General features: G+C 36.6%; 1 protein-coding gene and 1 non-coding gene across 2 annotated transcripts; one reads left to right on the forward strand and one right to left on the reverse strand.

The window, feature by feature from the left end:
* The first annotated feature begins 4776 nt into the window (after positions 1-4776).
* Positions 4777-25684, forward strand: LOC137386919 (polymerase delta-interacting protein 2-like). The gene is made up of 11 exons (XM_068073143.1): positions 4777-4836; positions 5746-5945; positions 6174-6234; positions 7172-7254; positions 7964-8063; positions 9031-9208; positions 16012-16148; positions 17690-17716; positions 18221-18346; positions 18616-18695; positions 25001-25684. Exons 2-11 carry the CDS (start codon positions 5806-5808, stop codon positions 25086-25088), a joined length of 1020 nt encoding a protein of 339 aa, XP_067929244.1. The 5' UTR covers positions 4777-4836; positions 5746-5805; the 3' UTR covers positions 25089-25684.
* Positions 20989-21061, reverse strand: Trnat-agu (transfer RNA threonine (anticodon AGU)). The gene has a single exon. It is a non-coding gene; the product is annotated as a tRNA-Thr (tRNA).
* Positions 25685-25977: the final 293 nt, after the last annotated feature.

Genomic DNA, 25977 nt, shown 5'->3' on the forward strand with positions numbered 1-25977 from the left:
CATCTACTATTGCTGTTAAATTTATAATTGGCTAGGAGTTTGGAGGACGTCGAGAACTAATGCCAATAAGTCGACCCCATGCCTGCCGATCAATGCACACATCACAGATCGTTCTTGGCAAGGAGCCTGGCTTTCAACGCAGCTCCACCTACAGCGGCGAGTTTGTAGATAAATATTCAGAGCCGGTGAGAAAGATTTTATATTGTTTTCTAATCTCTTATTCTAGCTGCCACTGCTGCCTCTCATCTTTATTGTATTATAAACACTGTTCGTTTGCTAAATAATTATTTTATGAAATTAATGGTTGTCATTGCTGTAAATTGAAGAGTTTCTTAACCTGATGTTATCATTTATGACAGGAGAGGCATCATTTCTTAAATGATCATGTTTTTCTTATTAGCTGGCTGTGTTGTTAGACTAGTTCCTGTACTTGCTTTGCCCTTGACTAGCAGTAGGCCTGGCTGTGCCCTTGACTAGCAGTAGGCCTGGCGATGCCCTTGACTAGCAGTAGGCCTGGCGATGCCCTTGACTAGCAGTAGGCCTGGCTGTGCCCTTGACTAGCAGTAGGCCTGGCAATGCCCTTGACTAGCTGTAGGCCTGGCGATGCCCTTGACTAGCAGTAGGCCTGGCAATGCCCTTGACTAGCAGTAGGCCTGGCGATGCCCTTGACTAATAGTAGGCCTGGCGATGCCCTTGACTGGCAGTAGGCCTGGCGATGCCCTTGACTAGCAGTAGGCCTGTCAATGTCCTTGACTAGCAGTAGGCCAGGCGATGGGGTTTTTTTAATCAGATAACCTGCAGTGGAGTGTTTAAGAGGTCGGTTTTTGGAAACCAGAGAAAGCTTTGAATCCAAATATTTTAGCGTCTTTGCAGAAGGCACGGAGCGTATACGCAAGGTATATGTGAGGTTTGGATGAAATCAGCCAAAATAGTCCAACAGACACACACAGGGACACAATGATAAAAATGTGGGATTTATTAATTTGAATGAAATTCATAAAAGAACGAAGAACTTGTGTAAAATCGTTAAGCAGATGTTGACAGATGTTATATAACATTAAAGTATTTTGATCGCCGAGGCAGCTATGGCAAATAAGTTTTTAGTAAAATAATTTTAAAGCATTTAATCTAAATTTATGAAATTAACCTGATATGAGTATAAAAAACTGTTACATGTTTGTCAAAGCCTGCAAAGAAATGAAAATATTTGCTCACATCTAGAGCTTTCCACACTTTTCTTGGAATCCTGGAATTTTCAAGCATGCATCTTGGAATGTTTGAGACACATTAAAACTTTCACTTTAGTGCAGCTATATATTAGAAAATAGGTTATGCAATTCTTTATTAAATAAAACATATTTTATTTTTTGTTTAGCATGAAAAGATTCTGCAGCCCATCATAGACAATAAGGCTGTCTCTGTCGGCAGCAGAGACATCATGAACACACTCCAGCCACAGTCACACACAAGCTACTTCTCGCAGTATCGACTTATTCATAACAAACTTGGTGCAATGCTCGATCTCAGCAAGCCCAAGTACGACATACCTCGTCAAAAAGCTCCTCCTCATCACTACAATGTTTTAACAGGTGAGACTTTGTTTGTCATATACTTTCTGGGATAATAATGCAAGTCAAATTGTGTTTTTGCTCTGTGCCTGTACCATTCTTATAGACTGTTCGTACAGTAATAAAAACTGATTGTACATTGCACGAACTTTGTGCTTAATTTTCTTTAAGCCATTCCCTTAGAGCTGTTTGTAGAGTTTAGCATAGTAAATGTATACCAAACATGTTTCTGCATTCACTATGCTATAGTACACATACCCTAGGACACTTATATTTCGCTAGTATTTAGTTTCGTGAGTAGCACACAGAATAAAATTTCGCTGCAACTTAATTTCGCGGCTCTGATGAGTGCGAAAATATAGTGATGTGAAAATAAATGCAGTGGAAAAAACAGATTACATTCCTCAGGTCCAGTTTGCTAATAAGAAAAAAATTCAATTTGAGACTAGTTCGTATTTTTAAACCACAGGTTGAAATGTGTGGGTGAGATCGGCAATTCAATTTGATCACTTGCTGCCATTTGTTTTTTTAGACTATCAATGGCGTCTAGGTTCCTCCCGCTGTGACTTTCACACTCGAATCCCAAGAAAAAGAAAATAGATAGGTAGCAACCAACTTCACAACCAAAACTGTATAACCCTTACGCTGTCATAAACGCATTTATGCGTTTTCTAGGGGCCACTGCCATAAACGCATTTTTGGACTTTCTCAGCAATTGTCTGGTAACCTGATTTTATTATTTGTTGACCACATAACCCACGGTCTTTAAGTGTTTTATGAAATTGACTGTGTTGTCCAAAGATTTCTCTATAAAATCAGCCTAAAACAACGAAGCAATTTTAAACTTTTGTTTGAGAATTGCTAATCTAAAAACGAACATTTTTCTGCGAGTTCATTAACTACCCCGCGCGAGTCATAAAACAGGTAATTAGTTGTTGATGACATAATATCCAATTTAGATTTTCGTGATTATACAGATGATTAAAGTAGAACTTGAAAAAATACTGTATACATATCATGAAGCAATATCGGCAATTTCGGTAAAATGGCTGGCGCTAGGCCGGTAGCTAATTTGTACATGGTTGGCAGTGGAAGAGATAATGTGGTTAGACCTGATGAGGGTTGATATTGTTTTTGGTTGGTAATAAAATTCCTCACTACAATAATTGTTCTGCAATTTTATGACTTCACCTACCAGACTTTCATCCTCATCAGTTACAAATTCGGTGACTAAACTGATATAATCTTAATTTGCTTTGCCATGCTGCTCAGTCGGTGTATTAGCTATAATGAGTTTACCAGAAATTTCCCATTGATCCCAACCACAGACGAAAATTGCCTGCATTTCTAATATGACGATTTTATTGTGGATATCAATGAACAAAGCTATTTAACTTCGCGTTTTCGCTCGTTCGTTATGATAATTTAGTTTCGCTCATTAAATTTTCGCGAGAGGATGACACCGCGAAAACGCGAAAGTTAGATGCCGCGAATACATAAGTGTCCTAGGGTACAATCCCCTTTGGGATGGGGTGTTTTCGCAAGCTTGGTCAAGTAAGTTCAGTTTTTCTAATATCCAAGATTTTTTCTGAAGGTTAACCTGCTAGGATATAAGGATTGGAAGATATGCATGTATATCGTATACCAAGTTGTGTGTAATCTCTGTGCTATACTCATTGTGAAGCTTACAGTTTGCTTGCGAAATGTGTCATGTGACCAGATAGTTTATGGCTGCCACAAGAATTGAAAATAAGAAAAAAGATAACCCAACCTATTTGTCATACAATGAAGTTTTCTATTCAGGTGAAGACATCGGCCCATCATGGTCTGCTGATAACAAAAGGATGTCAGGTAACAGGGTGCTGCAGGACAGCTGTCAAAGAGAGAATACCTTCACACTTTGTTAGAATGCTGAGAAACTGGCATCATCAGCAAACTGTAGTTTCTCCTATCATAAGGCTTTACTAAGGCAGCTTACTGGCTGCAACCTTACAAATAATGTGGCTGATCGTTACACATCATTAGTCAAGTTTTTGATCTTATCACAAAGCACAGCTGGACTAGTTGAGCAGAACTCAGTCTATTAGCGCTCTAGTTGAGAGCTAAGGCTAATGGTCAGATGATAACATTGTAAACGCTCTGAAGCAGCCATCACATTCTTTTCTCAATCTCTCAACTGCCAACTGCCATCACTTTATTCCCAATATTTCCTCAGTTTCAATCGATTTTAATCATTTTTTATAGTATCAGTAAATATTAAAGTGTTATTATTTTTCTTTTAGACCATTGTTTCACATTTTCATGTACACACTTTTTGCTCAATTGTGGTAATTGGTAACATTTTTTGTTATTAATTTTGTTATGTATAATACTATCATATATATTATGTTCATTGTATTGAATCAAAGTTGCAACATGTCATTATCCACTTAACAAAAGTTGCTATATTGTTAATGTTTGTTTATGTTAATGTCAATGGTGATAACTGCACGCCAGCCAGCCCGGTATTACAAAATATACAACTGCACTGTATTTATGAGCACCTTCATCTTCATCATTCCAGTAGTCATCCGCGCCCACCTCATTATAGCAGAGCACGTTGTGCTGTTCTAGCACTTGTGTAACCTTTTCTAATGCTCATCTTTATTCTGCAAGTGATGTAACATTGCAGTCAGAAAAATCTGCAAATTAGCAGAATGCCTAAAGTGGTTCCTAGAGATCTTATGATGTTATCAGTTGTGTTTTTGTTAGCCTCGACATTTATGAAAAAGACAAGGTCACCAGAAGGAAGCTGTTTGATAAAATAATTTTAAAAGTGCAAAAACAAACTGTTAGATAAACTTCAAAACTGCCTCATGTTAACTAAATTTAGAAGCTGATAAATTTGTTGTCAATGTTTTTTTGATGTAATGATAGAGCAACAGCTAGTGCGATATGAATCTTAGAATACAATCATTGTGAATTTATTGTGATGCATGTATTTTTTACAGGTTTGGACTTTTTGGAACATAGCAATTTTGCTAGTAAAACTGCATTGACTTACAAATAATGGTTGCGTATACAAGCATTTAAAGACCAAAAGCTGAGCAATACCTACAATGCTGTACTATTTAGAGCAGACAACTCCATTTTCCATAACAACGCTGTAACGCCTCCGTAGCCTCTGAAAAAGTTTACCAGGGGTTATATTAACGTTTCCAATTGAAAGCTTTGGAGTATACTGTCAAGCTATTCAAACGCCGCTAGGCAATTAATTTTGAAGACAACGGTAAAACGTTTAGCTCTAATCCTTCATCACCATGTGTATATTGTTCTAAAATAAGAATTTATCGAAATGACGATTTTAAAGTTAGTTTTTTTTTTACCGATGACTAATGAATTAGTGATTTTCAACTCGCAAGACGTTACATTTTTCCAATATTGTTACACATTTTAATCATTATTTGCTTACTTTGATTGGCAGATCTAAACAGACAACGCAAGATTTAACTTTGTCTGTTTGATTATAATATCCTGTGTTTTATCTATTCTATATAGCGCTTGAAATATATACGAAAACCCAAGATAAATTGCTTCTAATGAGGCCCTGGCAGTCATCGTCTTAGGTCTATTTGAAGCATGGCTTTTATTACTTAAATGTTGTTTTTTACTCTAATTAGGCTGCGTATTTATTTTTATGAAGTATATTGCACATGATTATATTCTGAACCTATTGTAATTGAAAAACACCCTTATAATGGCTATAATCCAAAACCATTGTTCATGTAATTCAGGATTGATCTGGTGAGCTCACAACGCTGAAAGTTCAATATTAATAACTATTTAATTAATTTAGTTTTACAGGATCTGTTGCATTACAATCACGGTTTGAAAGCGTAAAAGGTATTTTGAATCAAGCCAAAAAAACCTAGCTTTTTTGCATTTCCTAACGTATTGTGAAAAATATTAGTTGTATCAAGATTAGGTAGGTAAATTAACGTTCTACATTAGCCAGCAAAGCTTTTTCAATCTCAATAGTCATTTTCTGCATTTGTATATCATTTGACTGTTATATTTTGGAATTGTGTACATTTTTTATTGTGTTCATAAGTTCATCATTTCATATTGTTCCCATTTTTTTAGCTGTATCGATGGCTGTTTGTTTGCTACAGTTATAGTATGCTCAGTGGTGTTGTAGAAGTTTTTGCCCAAAGTCTTTCGCACCTTCGGCGCAAGGGCTGCAAGGTGATGGTGTGAAATGGTGTTGTTAAAGAATATTATTGGACGATCTGCAGTGTCTCTCACTTCACATGTTAAGGGACCTTCTCCAGCATGCAGTTGCTTTCTCTATCGTAATGTTGAGACAACACAACACATTACATCAAGGACCTCTTCAAGGTGACTTAGTAGGACATAATGATGTGTCAGTTACGCGACGTAGAGCTGTTTAAACTTCATCATTGTATTTCAAAGGCTCCTTTAAAAAGGAGTTTGTGATTAACTGGACACCTTTTTATTAATGTAAAAAATTCAACAAAAGGTTTTGTTAATTTTTGTGAAACTTTGATTTACTAGTTTGCTTTTTTTATTTCTTTTATTTACTTTTCATCAGTGGTTTTACTGTAGGTTGGTAGAAGTTGGAAAGCTGCAGGTTCCTAAACTGCAGGGGAAATATGAATCTGGTCAGGTAAGGATGAGGCATCATTCTAACACTTATAAACAAAGATGAATATCAATTCATAAATTCGTTTAATTTTATCAGGTAATAAACGTGTTTATTAACTCTAAAATTAGTTACTGTCTAGAGTCATGGGAAAATGCTTCATTTTGTTATTTAAAAAAATACTAATATCACAAAAGCGTCTAATGCACATAATATTTATTAAACCACCACTAACTTCATCTCGGTCCCTGTTTGTTTAGCTGTCTGGGTTGCCTGTTTGATAAACTTCATCAGTATAAAATTATCTTGATAGCTCATTAAAGATTTTATTCAAGTGATGACGAAACAAAGAAAAATTCACACTATAACACCAGATTTTTGGAAACCAGTCTACCTTTACCATTATTGTATACTGCTTCAGGTAAAAAAACAATCGAATACAGAGTATCATCACAATGGAACAGTCTTCCAATAGACTTAATGCAAAACATTAACTTTAAAACTAGTAAATGCTATTGCATGGCATTTACTAGTTTTAGAGTTAATGTTAAAAGCCATTTGTTAAGCCTAGATTATTTCAGACCTGCTGTTTGAGTCTGCCGATTCCTGTGGGCCAAGTGTCTCGACTAGCTGTAGTGCTACTGCGCATGTGGGCCTCATCATGCCTTAACGAGTAGGAACTAAGCTTTATTTATTTTGTTTAACCTAATCAATATTACAACTATATCTTTATTTTTGCTTTATGTTATATTTCTACTAATTGATGAAATAAAACACGCACGCACACACACACACACAATTACCTACCATGATATAATGAAAATTTACTAAATACTCAGGAGACATCATATCTTTGTGTGACATCATGGACACATTGACAAGCATAGTTAACCAACATTGATCAGTCTTTAAGAACAGAATAGAATGAGTGCAGCAGTGATTTGAACTTCTCTTGTTGTAGTTATTTCTGCATGAGATATTTGGCTACAGAGGTGTGATACTCTTTCCATGGGTCGCCAAAGTCTATGATAGAGATGACACCAAGTGAGACATTATTGTGTTTTCATGTTTTTTTGTGCTTCATGTTGTTTTTTCAAACTTTTATAGCTCTTCCTCAACACTTTTATAGAGATGGATCTTTTACCATGTTTTTATAGAACTAATCCTTTGGCAGTGCTGCCATAGAGCTAACACTTTGGTATTGCTGTCATAAAGCTAACCCTTTGACATTTCTATCATAAAGCTAACCCTTTGGCATTGCTTTCATAGAGCTAACACTTTTGCATTGCTGTCATAGAGTTAACACTTTGGCATTGCTGTCATAAACCTAACCCTTTGACATTGCTGTCTTAGAGCTAACACTTTGGCATTGCTGTCATAGAGCTAACATTTTGGTATTGCTGTCGTAGAGCGAACACCGGCATTCCTGTCATAAAGCTAACCCTTTGACATTTCTGTCATAGAACTAACACTTTGGCATTGCTTTCATAAAGCTAACCCTTTGACATTTCTGTCAATAAGCTAGCCCTTTGGCATTGCTTTTATAGAGCAACCCTCTTGGCAGTATTTCATAGAGCTAACCCTTTTGCATGGTTTTTATATAGCTTGTTCATGATGTTTTCATAGAATTATCTTGTTCATGCTATTCACATGAAGTTGTGTGTAGCTCCTTCATAATACTTTTGTGAAGCTTGCTTCTTCACACTACTATTTCCTCTCTTCAAAGCCCAAGTTTTGTCACTGCACTTTGCAGGGCTTTATCATATCCTAGCGGTAGGCATGGTAAAGATGTGGTTGGCAAGACGCACACATATTACCAGACCCTGATGGACAGCAGGGACAGCGCCGATATTGTAAGTTTTGTAAATTTTTGTTTGACTTTGCCAAAGTCAGCAATAAAAACACAATTGTTTTTTTAGAACTATTTAATATCCAAATGAAGGCGTTTAATATTCTAGATTAAAACATCTATTGTATACCATAAACTTGTGATTTTGTCATTGTATCCTAATGCTAACGAGAATTTATTATCTATATTATCAAAATTTATAATATAATCAAGTTTGCATGGGTTTGTTTCTCATTTTATAAAAATGTAACATACACTACTAGGAATATTTTGTACACACACAGTGTGTTCATTTTATACAGTTGATCATGTTATTGTTTTTCCTTCTGGATGTTTACTCGTTTGCTTCCTGTAACCAGCTAATCCTTTTAACAAAGCACCGTATCTACTGCACTTGAAAAGCGAGCATTTTATTTTGCCATCAAGTGACTAGCTATCAACATCATTTGCTTTTAAAACTTAAAAAATACTTAATTTTGTCTTCTAAAATATACTACAAGTAGTCCACACTTAATGATGGGCTGGCTTAAAGATGACTCGGAGTTGCGAGAACATGTTACAAATTGTGAAAATTGTCAAAAACATGCTTGAAGAAGCTAAATGAAAATAAAATATACACGTTTCTGAAAAACATTCAAGTAATCATTAAATGTATAGATATTACACATTTGCAAGTAGTTACGTAGATCACGTAGCTATTGTTTGTGCACAGCCTCTGCAGAGATCACACTCAATTTTCGAGGGATTGCTCACACACACAAAGCAGGTCTGCAGTGAAGCTAACGTATACTGGAATTAATTCTTAGTACCCTGAAGCTGATATTAACATGATATTTACATGAGTTAACCAACACCCCAGTTACGTGTTACATCTATGGCAATGCTCACACACACAAGCACTGATTTGTGCCGATCGGGTTTTTTCCTAAATCGTACATCTACAATGGTCATGCTATTTACTCCCTTTCTAGAATACTCAGACCGAGTCCGTCACTTTTCTGGGCTCCCCTGACAGCGGTGAGAAGCTGTGTTCCATACCCGGCCTTGACTATGTCTCTCATGAGAACATTGTCCCCTACATGACCTCCGATCAGAATCCTATTCAGAATGATTTGTTTGAGAAGTTTTTCATCTATGATAAAGACTCAGGTAGGTCACGAGCTTATTTCTATCATACACAGATTTTCTGTACACTTTCTTGTTAATATATAAATACTAGCAGTGCTACCCGGCATTGCACTGGTATTAAAAATCAGCCTATAAACAATGAGAGGTAATGAGAGTTGCCTGCCACTTGCTATCAGTCTTGCACATTACCAATGGTTAATTTGAGTAAGCTTACTAATAAGAGATTTGCGTGGTGACCGAACGCGTAGCGTATTTGCTCCCATATAGCGACATATATCGCCTAGCAAATGTATCAAGCTTGTATGGCTTAGTAAGGCGGTCGGACAGGCGAACGGGAGATTCCGAGATCAAATCTTCTGCTTTATGGATTCTTTATTCCAAGATATGAAAATTGCTATAGCTGGACATATACAACGACGAATACACAAACTTTGAGAAATATATAGATGAGAAAGAAACTGTAGTTGTTATAGTTTCTTTTTCGACGACTTTAATTGCTAGATTAACCTTGTAAGATGGCACAGTTAATCTAGTAATTACAGTCTGCTTCTGGTGTCCAAACCTATGCTAGAAGCATTAGAAAAAAATGGTTATTTCACTTGGGAGTTGAACTCAAATATTCTGTTTTGCAGACACAAACACTACCAACTGCACCACTGATCACCTTTCTAAATTGAAGTGTAGTTGTACACATAGTTATTACACCTGGTGCACACGGGACTGTCAGCGTACTAGTAGCTTATAAAGTGGTTTATTATTTAGTTGTTGCGAGTCCATGAGTCAGCTTATTGACTTCTGTCAGTGAGCCAATTTTGACATCATTTCAAGTTGCTATATTGCAGTTGGACTTTTCAAATTTTTATAAAGGGCTAAAATTTCAACTCTTTGAAGGTCTAAGGATTTAGCTAAAGTAGGTGATAACTAGAATACATCAGCTACCAGAAGGATTTAGCTAGAGTAGGTGATAACTAGGATACATCAGCTACCAGAAGGATTTAGCTAGAGTAGGTGATAACTAGGATACATCAGCTATCAGAAGGATTTAGCTAGAGTAGGTGATAACTAGGATACATCAGCTATCAGAAGGATTTAGCTAGAGTAGGTGATAACTAGGATACATCAGCTATCAGAAGGATTTAGGTAGAGTAGGTAATAACTAGAATACATCAGCTATCAGAAGGATTTAGCTAGAGTAGGTGATAACTAGGATACACCAGCTACCAGAAGGATTTAGCTAGAGTAGGTGATAACTAGAATACACCAGCTACCAGAAGGATTTAGCTAAAGTAGGTGATAACTAGAATACACCAGCTATCAGAAGGATTTAGGTAGAGTAGGTAATAACTAGAATACATCAGCTACCAGAAGGATTTAGCTAGAGTAGGTGATAACTAGGATACATCAGCTACCAGAAGGATTTATTTAGCTAGAGTAGGTGATAACTAGAATACACCAGCTATCAGAAGGATTTAGGTAGAGTAGGTAATAACTAGAATACATCAGCTATCAGAAGGATTTAGCTAAAGTAGGTGATAACTAGAATACACCAGCTATCAGAAGGATTTAGCTAGAGTAGGTGATAACTAGAATACACCAGCTATCAGAAGGATTTAGCTAGAGTAGGTGATGACTAGAATACATCAGCTATCAGAAGGATTTAGCTAGAGTAGGTGATAACTAGAATACATCAGCTATCAGAAGGATTTAGCTAAAGTAGGTGATAACTAGAATACACCAGCTATCAGAAGGATTTAGCTAGAGTAGGTGATAACTAGGATACATCAGCTATCAGAAGGATTTAGCTAAAGTAGGTGATAACTAGAATACATCAGCTATCAGAAGGATTTAGCTAGAGTAGGTGATAACTAGAATACATCAGCTATCAAAAGGATTTAGCTAGAGTAGGTGATAACTAGGATACATCAGCTATCAGAAGGATTTAGCTAGAGTAGGTGATAACTAGAATACATCAGCTATCAGAAGGATTTAGGTAGAGTAGGTAATAACTAGAATACATCAGCTATCAGAAGGATTTAGGTAGAGTAGGTGATAACTAGAATACATCAGCTATCAGAAGGATTTAACTAGAGTAGGTGATAACTAGAATACATCAGCTATCAAAAGGATTTAGCTAGAGTAGGTGATAACTAGGATACATCAGCTATCAGAAGGATTTAGCTAGAGTAGGTGATAACTAGAATACATCAGCTATCAGAAGGATTTAGGTAGAGTAGGTGATAACTAGAATACATCAGCTATCAGAAGGATTTAGCTAGAGTAGGTGATAACTAGAATACATCAGCTACCAGAAGGATTTAGCTAAAGTAGGTGATAACTAGAATACACCAGCTACCAGAAGGATTTAGCTAAAGTAGGTGATAACTAGAATACACCAGCTATCAGAAGGATTTAGGTAGAGTAGGTAATAACTAGAATACATCAGCTATCAGAAGGATTTAGCTAGAGTAGGTGATAACTACAATACACCAGCTATCAGAAGGATTTAGCTAAAGTAGGTGATAACTAGAATACATCAGCTACCAGAAGGATTTAGCTAGAGTAGTTGATAACTAGGATACATCAGCTACCAGAAGGATTTAGCTAGAGTAGGTGATAACTAGGATACATCAGCTACCAGAAGGATTTATTTAGCTAGAGTAGGTGATAACTAGGATACATCAGCTATCAGAAGGATTTAGCTAGAGTAGGTGATAACTAGGATACATCAGCTATCAGAAGGATTTAGGTAGAGTAGGTGATAACTAGGATAGATCAGCTATCAGAAGGATTTAGGTAGAGTAGGTAATAACTAGAATACATCAGCTATCAGAAGGATTTAGCTAAAGTAGGTGATAACTAGAATACATCAGCTATCAGAAGGATTTAGCTAGAGTAGGTGATAACTAGGATACACCAGCTATCAGAAGGATTTAGCTAGAGTAGGTGATAACTAGAATACACCAGCTATCAGAAGGATTTAGCTAGAGTAGGTGATAACTAGTATACACCAGCTACCAGAAGGATTTAGCTAGAGTAGGTGATAACTAGAATACACCAGCTATCAGAAGGATTTAGGTAGAGTAGGTGATAACTAGAATACACCAGCTATCAGAAGGATTTAGCTAGAGTAGGTGATGACTAGAATACATCAGCTATCAGAAGGATTTAGCTAGAGTAGGTGATAACTAGAATACATCAGCTATCAGAAGGATTTAGCTAAAGTAGGTGATAACTAGAATACACCAGCTATCAGAAGGATTTAGCTAGAGTAGGTGATAACTAGGATACATCAGCTATCAGAAGGATTTAGCTAAAGTAGGTGATAACTAGAATACATCAGCTATCAGAAGGATTTAGCTAGAGTAGGTGATAACTAGAATACATCAGCTATCAAAAGGATTTAGCTAGAGTAGGTGATAACTAGGATACATCAGCTATCAGAAGGATTTAGCTAGAGTAGGTGATAACTAGAATACATCAGCTATCAGAAGCATTTAGCTAGAGTAGGTGATAACTAGAATACATCAGCTATCAGAAGGATTTAGCTAGAGTAGGTGATAACTAGAATACACCAGCTATCAGAAGGATTTAGCTAGAGTAGGTGATAACTAGAATACATCAGCTATCAGAAGGATTTAACTAGAGTAGGTGATAACTAGAATACATCAGCTATCAGAAGGATTTAGCTAGAGTAGGTGATAACTAGAATACATCAGCTATCAGAAGGATTTAACTAGAGTAGGTGATAACTAGAATACATCAGCTATCAGAAGGATTTAGCTAGAGTAGGTGATAACTAGAATACATCAGCTATCAGAAGGATTTAGCTAGAGTAGGTGATAACTAGAATACACCAGCTATCAGAAGGATTTAGCTAGAGTAGGTGATAACTAGAATACATCAGCTATCAGAAGGATTTAGCTAGAGTAGGTGATAACTAGAATACATCAGCTACCAGAAGGATTTAGCTAGAGTAAGTGATAACTACAATATACCAGCTATCAGAAGGATTTAGCTAGAGTAGGTGATAACTAGAATACATCAGCTACCAGAAGGATTTAGCTAGAGTAGTTGATAACTAGAATACATCAGCTATCAGAAGGATTTAGCTAGAGTAGGTGATAACTAGAATACACCAGCTATCAGAAGGATTTAGCTAGAGTAGGTGATAACTAGAATACATCAGCTATCAGAAGGATTTAGCTAGAGTAGTTGATAACTAGAATACATCAGCTATCAGAAGGGTTTAGCTAAAGTAGGTGATAACTAGAATACATCAGCTATCATAAGGATTTAGCTAGAGTAGGTGATAACTAGAATACATCAGCTATCAGAAGGATTTAGCTAGAGTAGGTGATAACTAGAATACACCAGCTATCAGAAGGATTTAGCTAGAGTAGGTGATAACTAGAATACATCAGCTATCAGAAGGATTTAGCTAGAGTAGGTGATAACTAGAATACATCAGCTATCAGAAAGATTTAGCTAGAGTAGGTGATAACTAGAATACATCAGCTATCAGAAGGATTTAGCTAGAGTAGGTGATAACTAGAATACATCAGCTATCAGAAGGATTTAACTAGAGTAGGTGATAACTAGAATACATCAGCTATCAGAAGGATTTAGCTAGAGTAGGTGATAACTAGAATACATCAGCTATCAGAAGGATTTAGCTAGAGTAGGTGATAACTAGAATACATCAGCTATCAGAAGGATTTAGCTAGAGTAGGTGATAACTAGAATACATCAGCTATCAGAAGGATTTAGCTAGAGTAGGTGATAACTAGAATACATCAGCTATCAGAAGGATTTAGCTAGAGTAGGTGATAACTAGAATACATCAGCTATCAGAAGGATTTAACTAGAGTAGGTGATAACTAGAATACACCAGCTATCAGAAGGATTTAGCTAGAGTAGGTGATAACTAGAATACACCAGCTATCAGAAGGATTTAGCTAGAGTAGGTGGTAACTAGAATACATCAGCTATCAGAAGGATTTAGCTAGAGTAGGTGATAACTAGAATACACCAGCTATCAGAAGGATTTAGCTAGAGTAGGTGGTAACTAGAATACACCAGCTATCAGAAGGATTTAGCTAGAGTAGGTGATAACTAGAATACATCAGCTATCAGAAGGATTTAGCTAGAGTAGGTGGTAACTAGAATACATCAGCTATCAAAAGGATTTAGCTAAAGTAGGTGATAACTAGAATACATCAGCTACCAGAAGGATTTAGCTAGAGTAGGTGATAACTAGAATACATCAGCTATCAGAAGGATTTAGCTAGAGTAGGTGATAACTAGAATACATCAGCTATCAGAAGGATTTAGCTAGAGTAGGTGATAACTAGGATACATCAGCTATCAGAAGGATTTAGCTAGAGTAGGTGATAACTAGAATACACCAGCTATCAGAAGGATTTAGCTAGAGTAGGTGATAACTAGAATACATCAGCTATCAGAAGGATTTAGCTAGAGTAGGTGATAACTAGAATACACCAGCTATCAGAAGGATTTAGCTAGAGTAGGTAATAACTAGAATACATCAGCTATCAGAAGGATTTAGCTAGAGTAGGTGATAACTAGGATACATCAGCTATCAGAAGGATTTAGCTAGAGTAGGTGATAACTAGAATACACCAGCTATCAGAAGGATTTAGCTAGAGTAGGTGATAACTAGAATACATCAGCTACCAGAAGGATTTAGCTAGAGTAGGTGATAACTAGAATACATCAGCTATCAGAAGGATTTAGCTAGAGTAGGTAATAACTAGAATACATCAGCTATCAGAAGGATTTAGCTAAAGTAGGCGATAACTAGAATACATCAGCTATCAGAAGGATTTAGCTAAAGTAGGCGATAACTAGAATACTCCAGCTATCAGAAGGATTTAGCTAGAGTAAGTGATAACTACAATATACCAGCTATCAGAAGGATTTAGCTAAAGTAGGTGATAACTAGAATACATCAGCTATCAGAAGTGAAAAAAAGATGCACAATTAGGAAAATACCTGCTTATCATTTGTTTAACATATTATATTTAATATGTTATTATATGTTTATTATTATATTTAACATATCTGTTAGAAATCAGCTAACAAGTTGAGAGCAGAAGCTTGCTGCCCTTAAGTTGTACGCTAGACTTTACCTAGAGTGTGATATTCCGCACACTTGCATCCAGTTTATTATAAGGTCTTAAAACACCACATATTGCAGTATGTAGTACCTATGTTGTCTAGTAAAATCTTATTCATTTATCAATAACCACTCGGGTTCTTTCTACTCCGGCTATCAACTTATCAATGAGTTTGGCTTAGTTGCATGGGCAGCAGTATAACATGTCTGATTGGCTTAGTTGCATGGGCAGCAGTATAACATGTCTGATTGGCTTAGTTGCATGGGCAGCAGTATAACATGTCTGATTGGCTTAGTTGCATGGGCAGCAGTATAACATGTCTCATTGGCTTAGTTGCATGGGCAGCAGTATAACATGTCTGATAGCTATTACACTTTCTTTAACTGATCATTCTATACAATGACTCAGTTTTCCATCAAATGTTTGATTATTACAGCAGAAAAACTACTACAATAATATCAATTATTTATTGTTGTTTAGAGTTTTACAGGTTATTTGTTTAAAAAAAAAGGCTTTGGACAGCGTAGTAAATAGTGTAGAGAACGTGTTAACATGCCAATACTTAGAGCCACTCTTAGTTAATGAAAGCATTTATTTATTATGAGAATAACTACCTAGTGTGAGAATTGATTTATTTAGATTCTGTGTATCCTACAAAGGCTCATATTTTTTCTAACAATCCCACAGACCCGGCTTGGATTGCTGAGGATACACTGCGGAGCTGGCAGAGACTCAACCACCCCTGGCTCGAGCTCAGTGAAGTTCATAGACAGACGACTAACAACATCCGTGTCACTGTCACCCCTTTCTACATGGGAAACAGGGTGAGTCTGAACTTCTACTACTAATGACTGCACCAGTATCATACTCAGTAGAAATATAAGAACATGTAAACCTTGTCAAGGGTTGATTGTGTCCTAGAATATACAGTGAAACTCGGATAACTCAAACTTCAAGGGACCGAGCAAAAGTGTTCGAATTATCAGAGCGTTCAAGTTATCAGAGCACTGTCACAAGTCCATGTATTTACTTATTTATTAGTAGATACATGTACATATACAAACTATAATATAAATTAAAAGCACAAATGGCTTGTTTCAAATTAAATGCTTCTAATGTAAAGCTTAAAACGTTTTTATCAAAAAGTATAGAGATTTTTCTATCACTTGAGATTGGTTTGTTGTTTGAGGTGATGTTATTGCCAGGACGTTTTTTAGATTGACATTGGCAAAACTTGATTGTTGCTGAAATGCTCAAAAGAAAAGACATCTTTTTTTTCAGCGTTTTACCCACGATCAATTTTGCCGATTTTTCTTGAAGTTTATGCAAAGATTACCTTACTTTACCTGAGATTCGTTAAGAGCAACACTCCGAGGCAGTTAAATTAAAAGTTTTACGAGGTTTACGGTACATTGTATATCACTCACGCTTTTTGAATGGATACTTATTGAATGTACACACGTATTCTGTGTTTAGGTCAAACGATGAATAGTTTTTTTTAGCTAAGACAACGTATACGTTTAATTACAACAATCTTTAAGACGTTTTAAACATTCAACATTCCGACGTTGATTCAACACGGAATCAACGTCGGAAAACTATTCATCACGGGCTAGCCGGGTCACGCACTCAAGGATTTTCGCCACGCAAATACTAAACAAAAACAACATGCTGTTTTTGTTTTGTATGTGCGTGGCGAAAATCCTTGCGCGCGTGACCCAGCTAGTCCGTGCTATTCATCGTAAAGCAGGATAAATCAAATTTCACCAAACCTTTAGAAAAGTCGTTGACAAAAATGTTTTGCCGATGGAGGTAATAACGACGCTTATGAATTACGAAAAGTTGAGGTTTACCTCTATGGCTTGGAATAAAGTGATTTTCTAAAGCGATAGCAACCGTTTCGGTAGCCGTTGGGCAAAAAACAGTTCGTTATAACAGTGTTGAGTTCGAATTATATAGAGCCATTTATCATTGCGTGGGAACGGACCAAGCAAATCCAGTCGAGTTAACCATGTGTTCGCTATATCCGAGGGCGAGTTATCCATGTTTCACTGTATGTTTAAAATACTCGACTGCATAATTTACTTTGGCAATGTTTCATGCAATGTTCATGGCAATGTTCATGCTCCACCATTCAGCTTACTTTTCCTCATTTCCCTTTCGTGTATCTGATGTGAACATCATTAAGCATCACAGTGTGGGTGTACTTTACTATGAATACCTTTGTCCTCTCTACAGCATTACCTCAAGGTTAACATATGATGCTGCTATACACACAGGCATACCTCTTCCTTGTTCATTCTGTCATTTGTTACTCCTATGTTCCCTGCAGTTGCGGGTAAGTTATTTTTCGTGTATATTTTAGGAAGCTCACAGCAGCAGAGTTTATTGGGTGAGTAAGTCATAAATGTAATACATTGGTTTTAGTCAGTTTCTAATTTTATTCCGTTAGCATCAAAACAATTTTAATAACTTTCCTCAAGCTTGTGGGGGGGGGGCGTCGCTAATATCCTGTTGGCTAGCAACTAGTAAGAACGGCATATCTATAGATATTAATGGCGCCATTGAAATTCTTTCATTTAGAACTTTTTACTACAAATTTCTATAAAGACTTTATTGTTTTGCTGACCTTATCTTTTTGTCATGTACTCAGGGGATGGCAACTCCCAGTCACTGTTGTTAGCTTGTGAATAGATACATGTATTACTTGTGGCTACTACCAAGTTGTGGTGCTGTTGTTAGCATGCGAATAGCTATTGTTTGTTTTACCCATAGACCTATTAACTATACTATATACTATCATAGAACTATTAAAGTATAGTTAATAGGTCTATGGTTTTAACTAGCAAGTGGTGATGCTGTTAGAATTCACGTGCTTTGACCTCTCTTCATTTAGTGGCGATATATCGTGAGAATAGAAAATCTTGGCAAAGAGACTGTTCAGTTAAGAGAAAGGCATTGGAGGATATTTAGCCTAAGTGGCACACTGGAGACGGTCCGAGGACGAGGGGTTGTCGGAAAGGTACTTGACATTTTCAAATGATAAAGCAGACAGCAATCTAGGACAGTGCTGTGTGGCTCATTTCATAGGTATCATAATCTCCATACCCTTGCTCATTGCTTAGGTTACCTTTCTTTGTATTCATTCATCAGTCTCCACTCGATCTCAACCAGGTTCTCTAACTGATAAATTCATAAGCTGGTGATATCTCTCATCGACCTTATCCTTTATGCACTTTTATTTCTTGAGTTACTGATTCTATTTAATTTCAGTTATCTGTTGTTTTGTAGGAACCTGTATTGTCTAGTCAGCAGCCAGCCTTTCAGTACAGCAGTGTCTTGTCTCTACAAGCTCCCAGTGGTCATATGTGGTAAGCTTATTTATATGTGTGTATATATATATATATATATGTATGTATGCGTGCGTGTGTATATACCTCAGTGTTTGTCTAGATATAGCTGTTAAAGTTTTAGCAATGAAAAATCACCTTCACGACTCATCAAACTCGACATCGGCTCAAAAATCACCAACCAACTCGCGACATTTCAAATCGCAAGTCTACTAACAAGCGCTCGTAACCCTGAGGCTAAGCCTCATAACTGAGGCTAACCCTGAGGCTAAGCCATTTTAATCACACCCATCATTGTTACCGTATACTGTATGTCCTTTTCGCAATTGCACACGCTAAATCTGCCCTTTTAATTGGTAATTAATACAGTGCGTGGGTTATGATGTTCTTATTATAAATTTTTGTTCACCTTATTATATGGAACATGTTGTTTTTTCGTCCTCGTGATTTGAGGACAAAATTTTTTCAATTTTTTTCTGTTGTACGATATCAACGAAACTTTCTCTCAAAATTAGAATTTAGCAGTATGTGTACTAATTACAATGAAATAACGGAAATGCCGATATGCAATTAGCTAAAATCCTTCCCACAACGCCTGAAAGAGATATACGATGCTCGCTATCTCAGTCCAGCGTTATTTGTTATAAGCTATAGTAAAACGAAACCGAAAACAGATAAGTGATAAAATTTTAACCTATGACAAAGTTGAACTTTAGTTTAGTAAAATACATACTAAAACTTAACTTTAAGTATGCGTTTAGTAAGCTAAATTCATTTAAGTTAAATTCAATGTTTATGTTATCTGTCTGCCTCGAAGGTAAGAGCTCACCCCGGTATGTACTGCCTGTAGTACATTGCAATGTTACATTTTCTTGCAGATCGTAACCACTAAATACACTAAAGTTACTGTAGGTAACTATAGTTACCGAGGTTAACATATTGTTCTGTTACTGATTTTTAATACATACAGTACATATATAAAATTTTGAGGATTTTTACCAGGGAGTGTTTGTATTAGATAATTACTATGGGTTCCTATACCACTCTATACAACATTTACGTCTGAAGATGCCAACACTGAAACGAGTTGAAATCGTATAATTACATACCAAATAATTTTTCATTGTCATTGTAGCAAAGCAGACTATTTAGCCATTACTTCCTTTGCAGCTGTTTTATTTTTTCTCCTAATTTATTTCAACAGCACAAAACACTTTTTTTCGTGATATGAAATTTAAAAGTTACAGTTGTTTGAAAAAGTTTGAAAACCTTTACAATTGTTTTATTTTTTCTCTTAATTTTTTTTAACTATACAAAACACTTTTCTTATGATATCAAGTTTGAAAGTGAGAGTGGTAACTGTTGTTATATGTTAAATAAAAAATAAGCTTTCTGTGCAAAGACTTTTTTATTACCCGGGCAACGCCGGGCAATCAATTAGTATCTATATAAATATCAGTGTTTGGAGTTATAACAAGTTATAGCGGAAAGTTTTAGAAAGAAAAAATCTGCATCGCACTGGATTTGTACTCGGAACCTCTAGGTCTGCAGACAGGCGTGCTATTCCTTAGGCCAAACGGCTACATTACTATCCAATGGAATAATGTGGTCACACTCATACACCGGTTAAAATACGCACGCTTGAGACACTTGCGAAAATACTATCTGTTACTACTAGCCCGCTTGAAGATCATGATTGATTGCATGAGAGATCATGACACGTAATGATTACAAGCTGGCTTCACGGCTGTTATTATAGTAAAGATTTAGACTAGCTTAAGTTACTCGAATTCATTGGGTAAAAAAACTTAGCCAATGGCAACTACCTGCCACTAATAACTTTTTATCTAGTTATAGAAAATAATAGATACACTATAGGCATTCAGCTAGTGTTCTATATAGAATAGTTGTAATTATAATTTCTTCGCCGAAATCTGAATGAAAAAAACTCTTTGCAAGAAACCAATGAGAATTGAACCCATGACCTCTTGCTTACAAGACAGGTGCTCTAACCACTGAGCTATGGTGGCTGTTACAACAAAGGTGAAAAGCTAACCCAGACTCTTGAACTGAGAATGCATAGAATAATTCTAATGTTGATTACATAAAACATGCAGATGAAAAGAAGCTCTTTTAAGCCACAAATGAGGATTCAACTCATGACCTCCTGTTTACACGACAAGCACTTTAGTCACTGAGCTATGGCGACTGTTCATACTGTTCCGGTAAACCTAACCCAGACACCGAGACCAAAAAATGAATAAAATAATTCAAAATGCGGTTTGAACATGCAAAATTTAAATAAGCTCTTTCAAGCCACCAATGAGGATTGAACTCATGACCTCCTGTTTACTAGACAGGCGCTCTAGCCACTGAGCTATGGCGGCTGTTGGTACAAAACTGGGAAGCCTAACCAAGACGCAAAGACCAAAAATGAATTTAATAATTCAACAATGTGAATATGAACTTACTTAAACTTTGAGTAGATTTTATCAGGAAGTGTCAGTGTTTTTCTATCATTTGTTTTTGATGTTTGAAGTTATCTGATTGCCAGAATGTTTCAAGATGAAAATCGATAAAACCTGATTGCGATTAAAACGCTCAGAGGAAAATGTGTGAAATGAAGTCACTAGTTGATATCGGTGCTATAGTTGATATCGACTATTACGTTCAGCTTGTAGCATTGTCTCTATTCTGTCGGTCTCTTTGTAACTATAGATGTCACAGTCGCCCTTTCAATTGATCTGAGGGTTTTAATCACGATCAAGTTTTACTGACTTTAGTCTCGAAACATCCTGGTAATCAGATCACCTCAACCATCAAAAACAATTGTAACTGATGAATAAATATCAATACTTTTAGATAGATACTATGAAAACTTTGGGTAAACTCATCTTTAATAGAATTTAACAAACCAAAAATTATTTTGCATTTGCAATCAAGTAGCATCGATGATATGATACACTACAGTACAAACTCGTCAAGAAAGGATTATTCACACTTGTACAGGTAATTCTGGAGACTTCTTGCAATGCCCTACTAAATATGTGGAGACCTTTTGTTACACTGAGACTGTTGATAAGATGGTTTTCGATGTGCTGACGAACACTAGTTTACCCAATCCTACCAACTAATCCCCATTACAACGAAGTTGGAGTTGTCACGCCATTGTCTACTTAAAATCCTAATGAAAAGACAACTCTTACATATATACTTTTGGTTTTTATAGATAATGCAATGTGATGTTACTATAAATGCTGTATTTGTGCCATAACTCAAAATGAGGTCCTCTATCATAATGTGTGACGTGAAATTATATTTCACAGCAACTCATTCTTGTCGTTTCCTTCATTCTCAGTGTGTAATTTGTCATCATGTATACTATTTTGGAAGGTTCAACTTTAGTAAGGCAAATTCTTTGCATAAGTGGAGCAGTTTAGGCATGCGATAAAGATCTGAGTAATGGAGTCTGTTTCAATGTCGACATCAACCAGTCGTTGCCTGATTACGCCTTACACATAAAGTCCTATCGCTGTGGTATCCCCTAGCCCGAGTACCAATAGATACTTTGTAAACCTATTTCAGTTATTTGATAGGTAGGGTTTAAGTGAGTTCAGTCATCTAATCTTCGTTAGGTGTTTGATAAGTTCCTTCTTTCCATTTATTAAGAACTAAATAGGAGCTGACACATCAATGCAATATCTAGGACAACTCCTAAGTATTCCAACTTTAATTCCTAACTGAATAGAAAATTGTCAGGTCTTGGCTTTCTCTTATCTGCTTTGTATGCTATTAAAAAAAACTATAAAAAAAACATTATGTGGCTTTCCATCAGATTCAATGAGCATCTTAGCAATGCATGGGTCAAGCAGTATGGTAGAGTAGAGGTGTCCCTGGTCTCAGTATCTTCTGGAACTGTCAGATTAATCTGAAGGGGTACATTTCGCAACACGTCTAGTCTGACAAAGCTAGGTAGGCCATTTCACTTGTCTAAGGTGTGAAGGACAGAGGTGGATATTTAACGTGCCCACATCATCAGTGTGGTGCACGGAGCCTCCAAGTTATGGTCTAGATCCAAAAGACGCAGCAATTTAGGGTTGAAAGCTTGCTGAGAGCTTGTCAGATCGGCATTCAGCAGGACTCGAACCACCAACCCCACGGTTAACAATCAAAGATGCTACCACTAGGCCACCCTGACACCCTGCCGTATGAGATGTCATGACTCATGAGCCATACAGATGCCAAGCCCTGTAGATGTCATAATACTGAGCATTAATTATATGTACATTAAGTTGGATCATCATTGCTGGAATAAAAAAGTGATTACCGTTAAATTACTTCGATAGCCTTGAAATTAACTGCTCATATTGACTATCAGATACCAACCTCAACTGAATGACTATCAGATACCAACTTCAACTGAATGACTATCAGGTGCCAACCTCAACTGAATGACTATCAGATACCAACCTCAACTGAATGACTATCAGATACCAACTTCAACTGAATGACTATCAGGTGCCAACCTCAACTGAATGACTATGAGATACCAACCTCAACTGAATGACTATCAGATACCAACCTCAACGGAATGACTATCAGATACCAACCTCAACTGAATGACTATCAGATAACAACCTCAACCGAATGACTATCAGATACCAACCTCAACTGAATGTCTATCAGATACCAACATCAACTGAATGACTATCAGATACCAACCTCAACTGAATGACTATCAGATACCAACCTCAACTGAATGACTATCAGATACCAACCTCAACTGAATGACTATCAGATACCAACCTCAACTGAATGACTATCAGATACCAACCTCAACTGAATGACTATCAGATACCAACCTCAACTGTATGACTATCAGATTCCAACCTCAACTGAATGACTATCAGATACCAACCTCAACTGAATGACTATCAGATACCAACCTCAACTGAATGACTATCAGATACCAACCTCAACTGTAGGACTATCAGATTCCAACCTCAACTGAATGACTATCAGATACCAACCTCAACTGTATGACTATCAGATTCCAACCTCAACTGAATGACTATCAGATACCAACCTCAACTGAATGACTATCAGATACCAACCTCAACTGAATGACTATCAGATACCAACCTCAACTGTAAGACTATCAGATTCCAACCTCAACTGAATGACTATCAGATACCAACCTCAACTGAATGACTATCAGATACCAACCTTAACTGAATGACTATCAGATACTAACCTTAACTGAATGACTATCAGGTGCCAACCTTAACTGAATGACTATCAGGTACCAACTCCTACTGACATATTAATAGATTTACTGACTCCCAGTTATTGACTACTAGCTACACTGCTATGGATACTTAAAGTTGTATTTCATAAACACTGAACAATATTGCTAGTACTAAACTAGTGACGGAGGTGTACAAGCTGAGAAGTGAACTACTGATGATTAACATGTTTATGACAGCACCTGTTGACAGCAGTCACAGCACCTGTTGACGCCCATATAAAAAGCGCAATCATTGCTATAATAAGAGCCGTGTTCGTCCCTCTGTCTGAAGCGATGCTACGAGCGGTAGAAAAAAATATTGCATTACACTGGAGTTGAACTCAGATATTCGGCTTCATGTACCGACGCTCTAAGATTTAAGATTTAGGCGAATTTAAGAATAATTGTACACATAGTTATTACACATGACGATCTCTCACAGGATTGCCAGCGTAGTAGTATTTCATAAATGTTGTACAATCGTGTTATCAAGACATACGATATTCGTTTCTATCAATGCCTCATGTAGTGTAAGTGTTACATGTTAAGGTTACTAAGGCTTTGTTAGGCTTACCAAAGGTAAAGAAAACTAACTAAACTAACTTGAATGAAATCTAAAATGAAAATACTTATACATACACGTAGTTGGCAAATGCCTAACATTGGTAGTTGTTCTCTCATGGCCTATAGATCACCAGCCTTGATGTAACTGCGGACATGATGATTGCTGTCGATAGAGATGATATCTGTTACTTTCGCTGTTATCTTCACTTTACTATTTCACCGCCTTATAACTTTGTTATACATTGCCTTATACATTTGAAAATTTCTACCCCCTCCAATCTAGATATGTCTGCATATAGGGGCATAAACTTTTCCTTTCATTTCCAATTTATACTCGGCCTGTAGTTACCACATATTGCATGCTGTATTTAATTTCTGTTATCAAGCTATATTAACCTTAAAGTTGCAGTAAACGGTTATTTCCAATACTCTCATTTGATCTTTTGAATTCTACAGCATTGTGTAACCATTTTAGGGGCGTTTTTAAAATGGAAAAGGAAGACGGCTCCACATTTGAATGTAAAATACCTCCGTGCTCACTAGAGAGCAAGGTTGATGAATGAGTTCATATATCTACTGCACAGAGAAGAAACTGCTATACTCTCTCTTTATTGTCCTACTCACGCACGCACCGCTGGTCTGTCATGCTGGCATCTCGCTGCAAGTGCTCACGTGCTGTCTGAAAAGTTATTTAATTCTATTCATTCTGTCATAATATTGTCTATAGACGAGTCATGAACATGAAATGCAGCAGGTAGAATAAGCAGAGCCCCAGTAGTGGGGATTCCTTACTCTTTTTAGCCTGTGATATGGTTGTCAGGAACTTGTTATGATTGTCAATAGTCACTAAAATAAATACCTCTGCACATTCAAATTTTGACTTGACGTATACATGTATGCACGCATGTACGTATACATGTATGCACGCATGTACGTGACACTGGCATGTAGGCTCAGCTACCTAGCGTCAAGCAGTCAACTTTCATATGCAAGCATAGGGCACCAGCAGAAACGATCATGTAAACATATAACGTGATTTATTGATATAGTTAGTCACTTTAAAATTGTTTTTTATTTTTAAGAACTCATACTTGGTAAGTATTGATACAGGAAGCTGGCAATCTGACATGTCTTCAATAAAGATTTATCAAAACAATGATAGCATGTATTTCAGTTTTGTTAACATGATGTGTCATCTAGGCTTTTTATATTATGAAATATGCTGCAGCTTTAGCGCTGAAAAGTCTTTGAAACTGTAATAAAGAGCCGACAGCCCCAAACCCACTGTTGCTAACAACAAAATTGGACCCATTGGTCATTGTAGGGCTGCACACTTATTACACTAACACATAGTGTGAGATCATTATCTTTTCTTAACCATTGATCTTAGGCTAACAATTCGTGCCTTCCTCCTGATTTGTTATGGTTCTTAACAATAAGCCCTTTCATGGT

The sequence above is a fragment of the Watersipora subatra genome, chromosome 2 (assembly GCF_963576615.1).
Source record: "Watersipora subatra chromosome 2, tzWatSuba1.1, whole genome shotgun sequence".
In the NCBI taxonomy this organism is placed as follows: Eukaryota; Metazoa; Bryozoa; class Gymnolaemata; order Cheilostomatida; family Watersiporidae; genus Watersipora; species Watersipora subatra.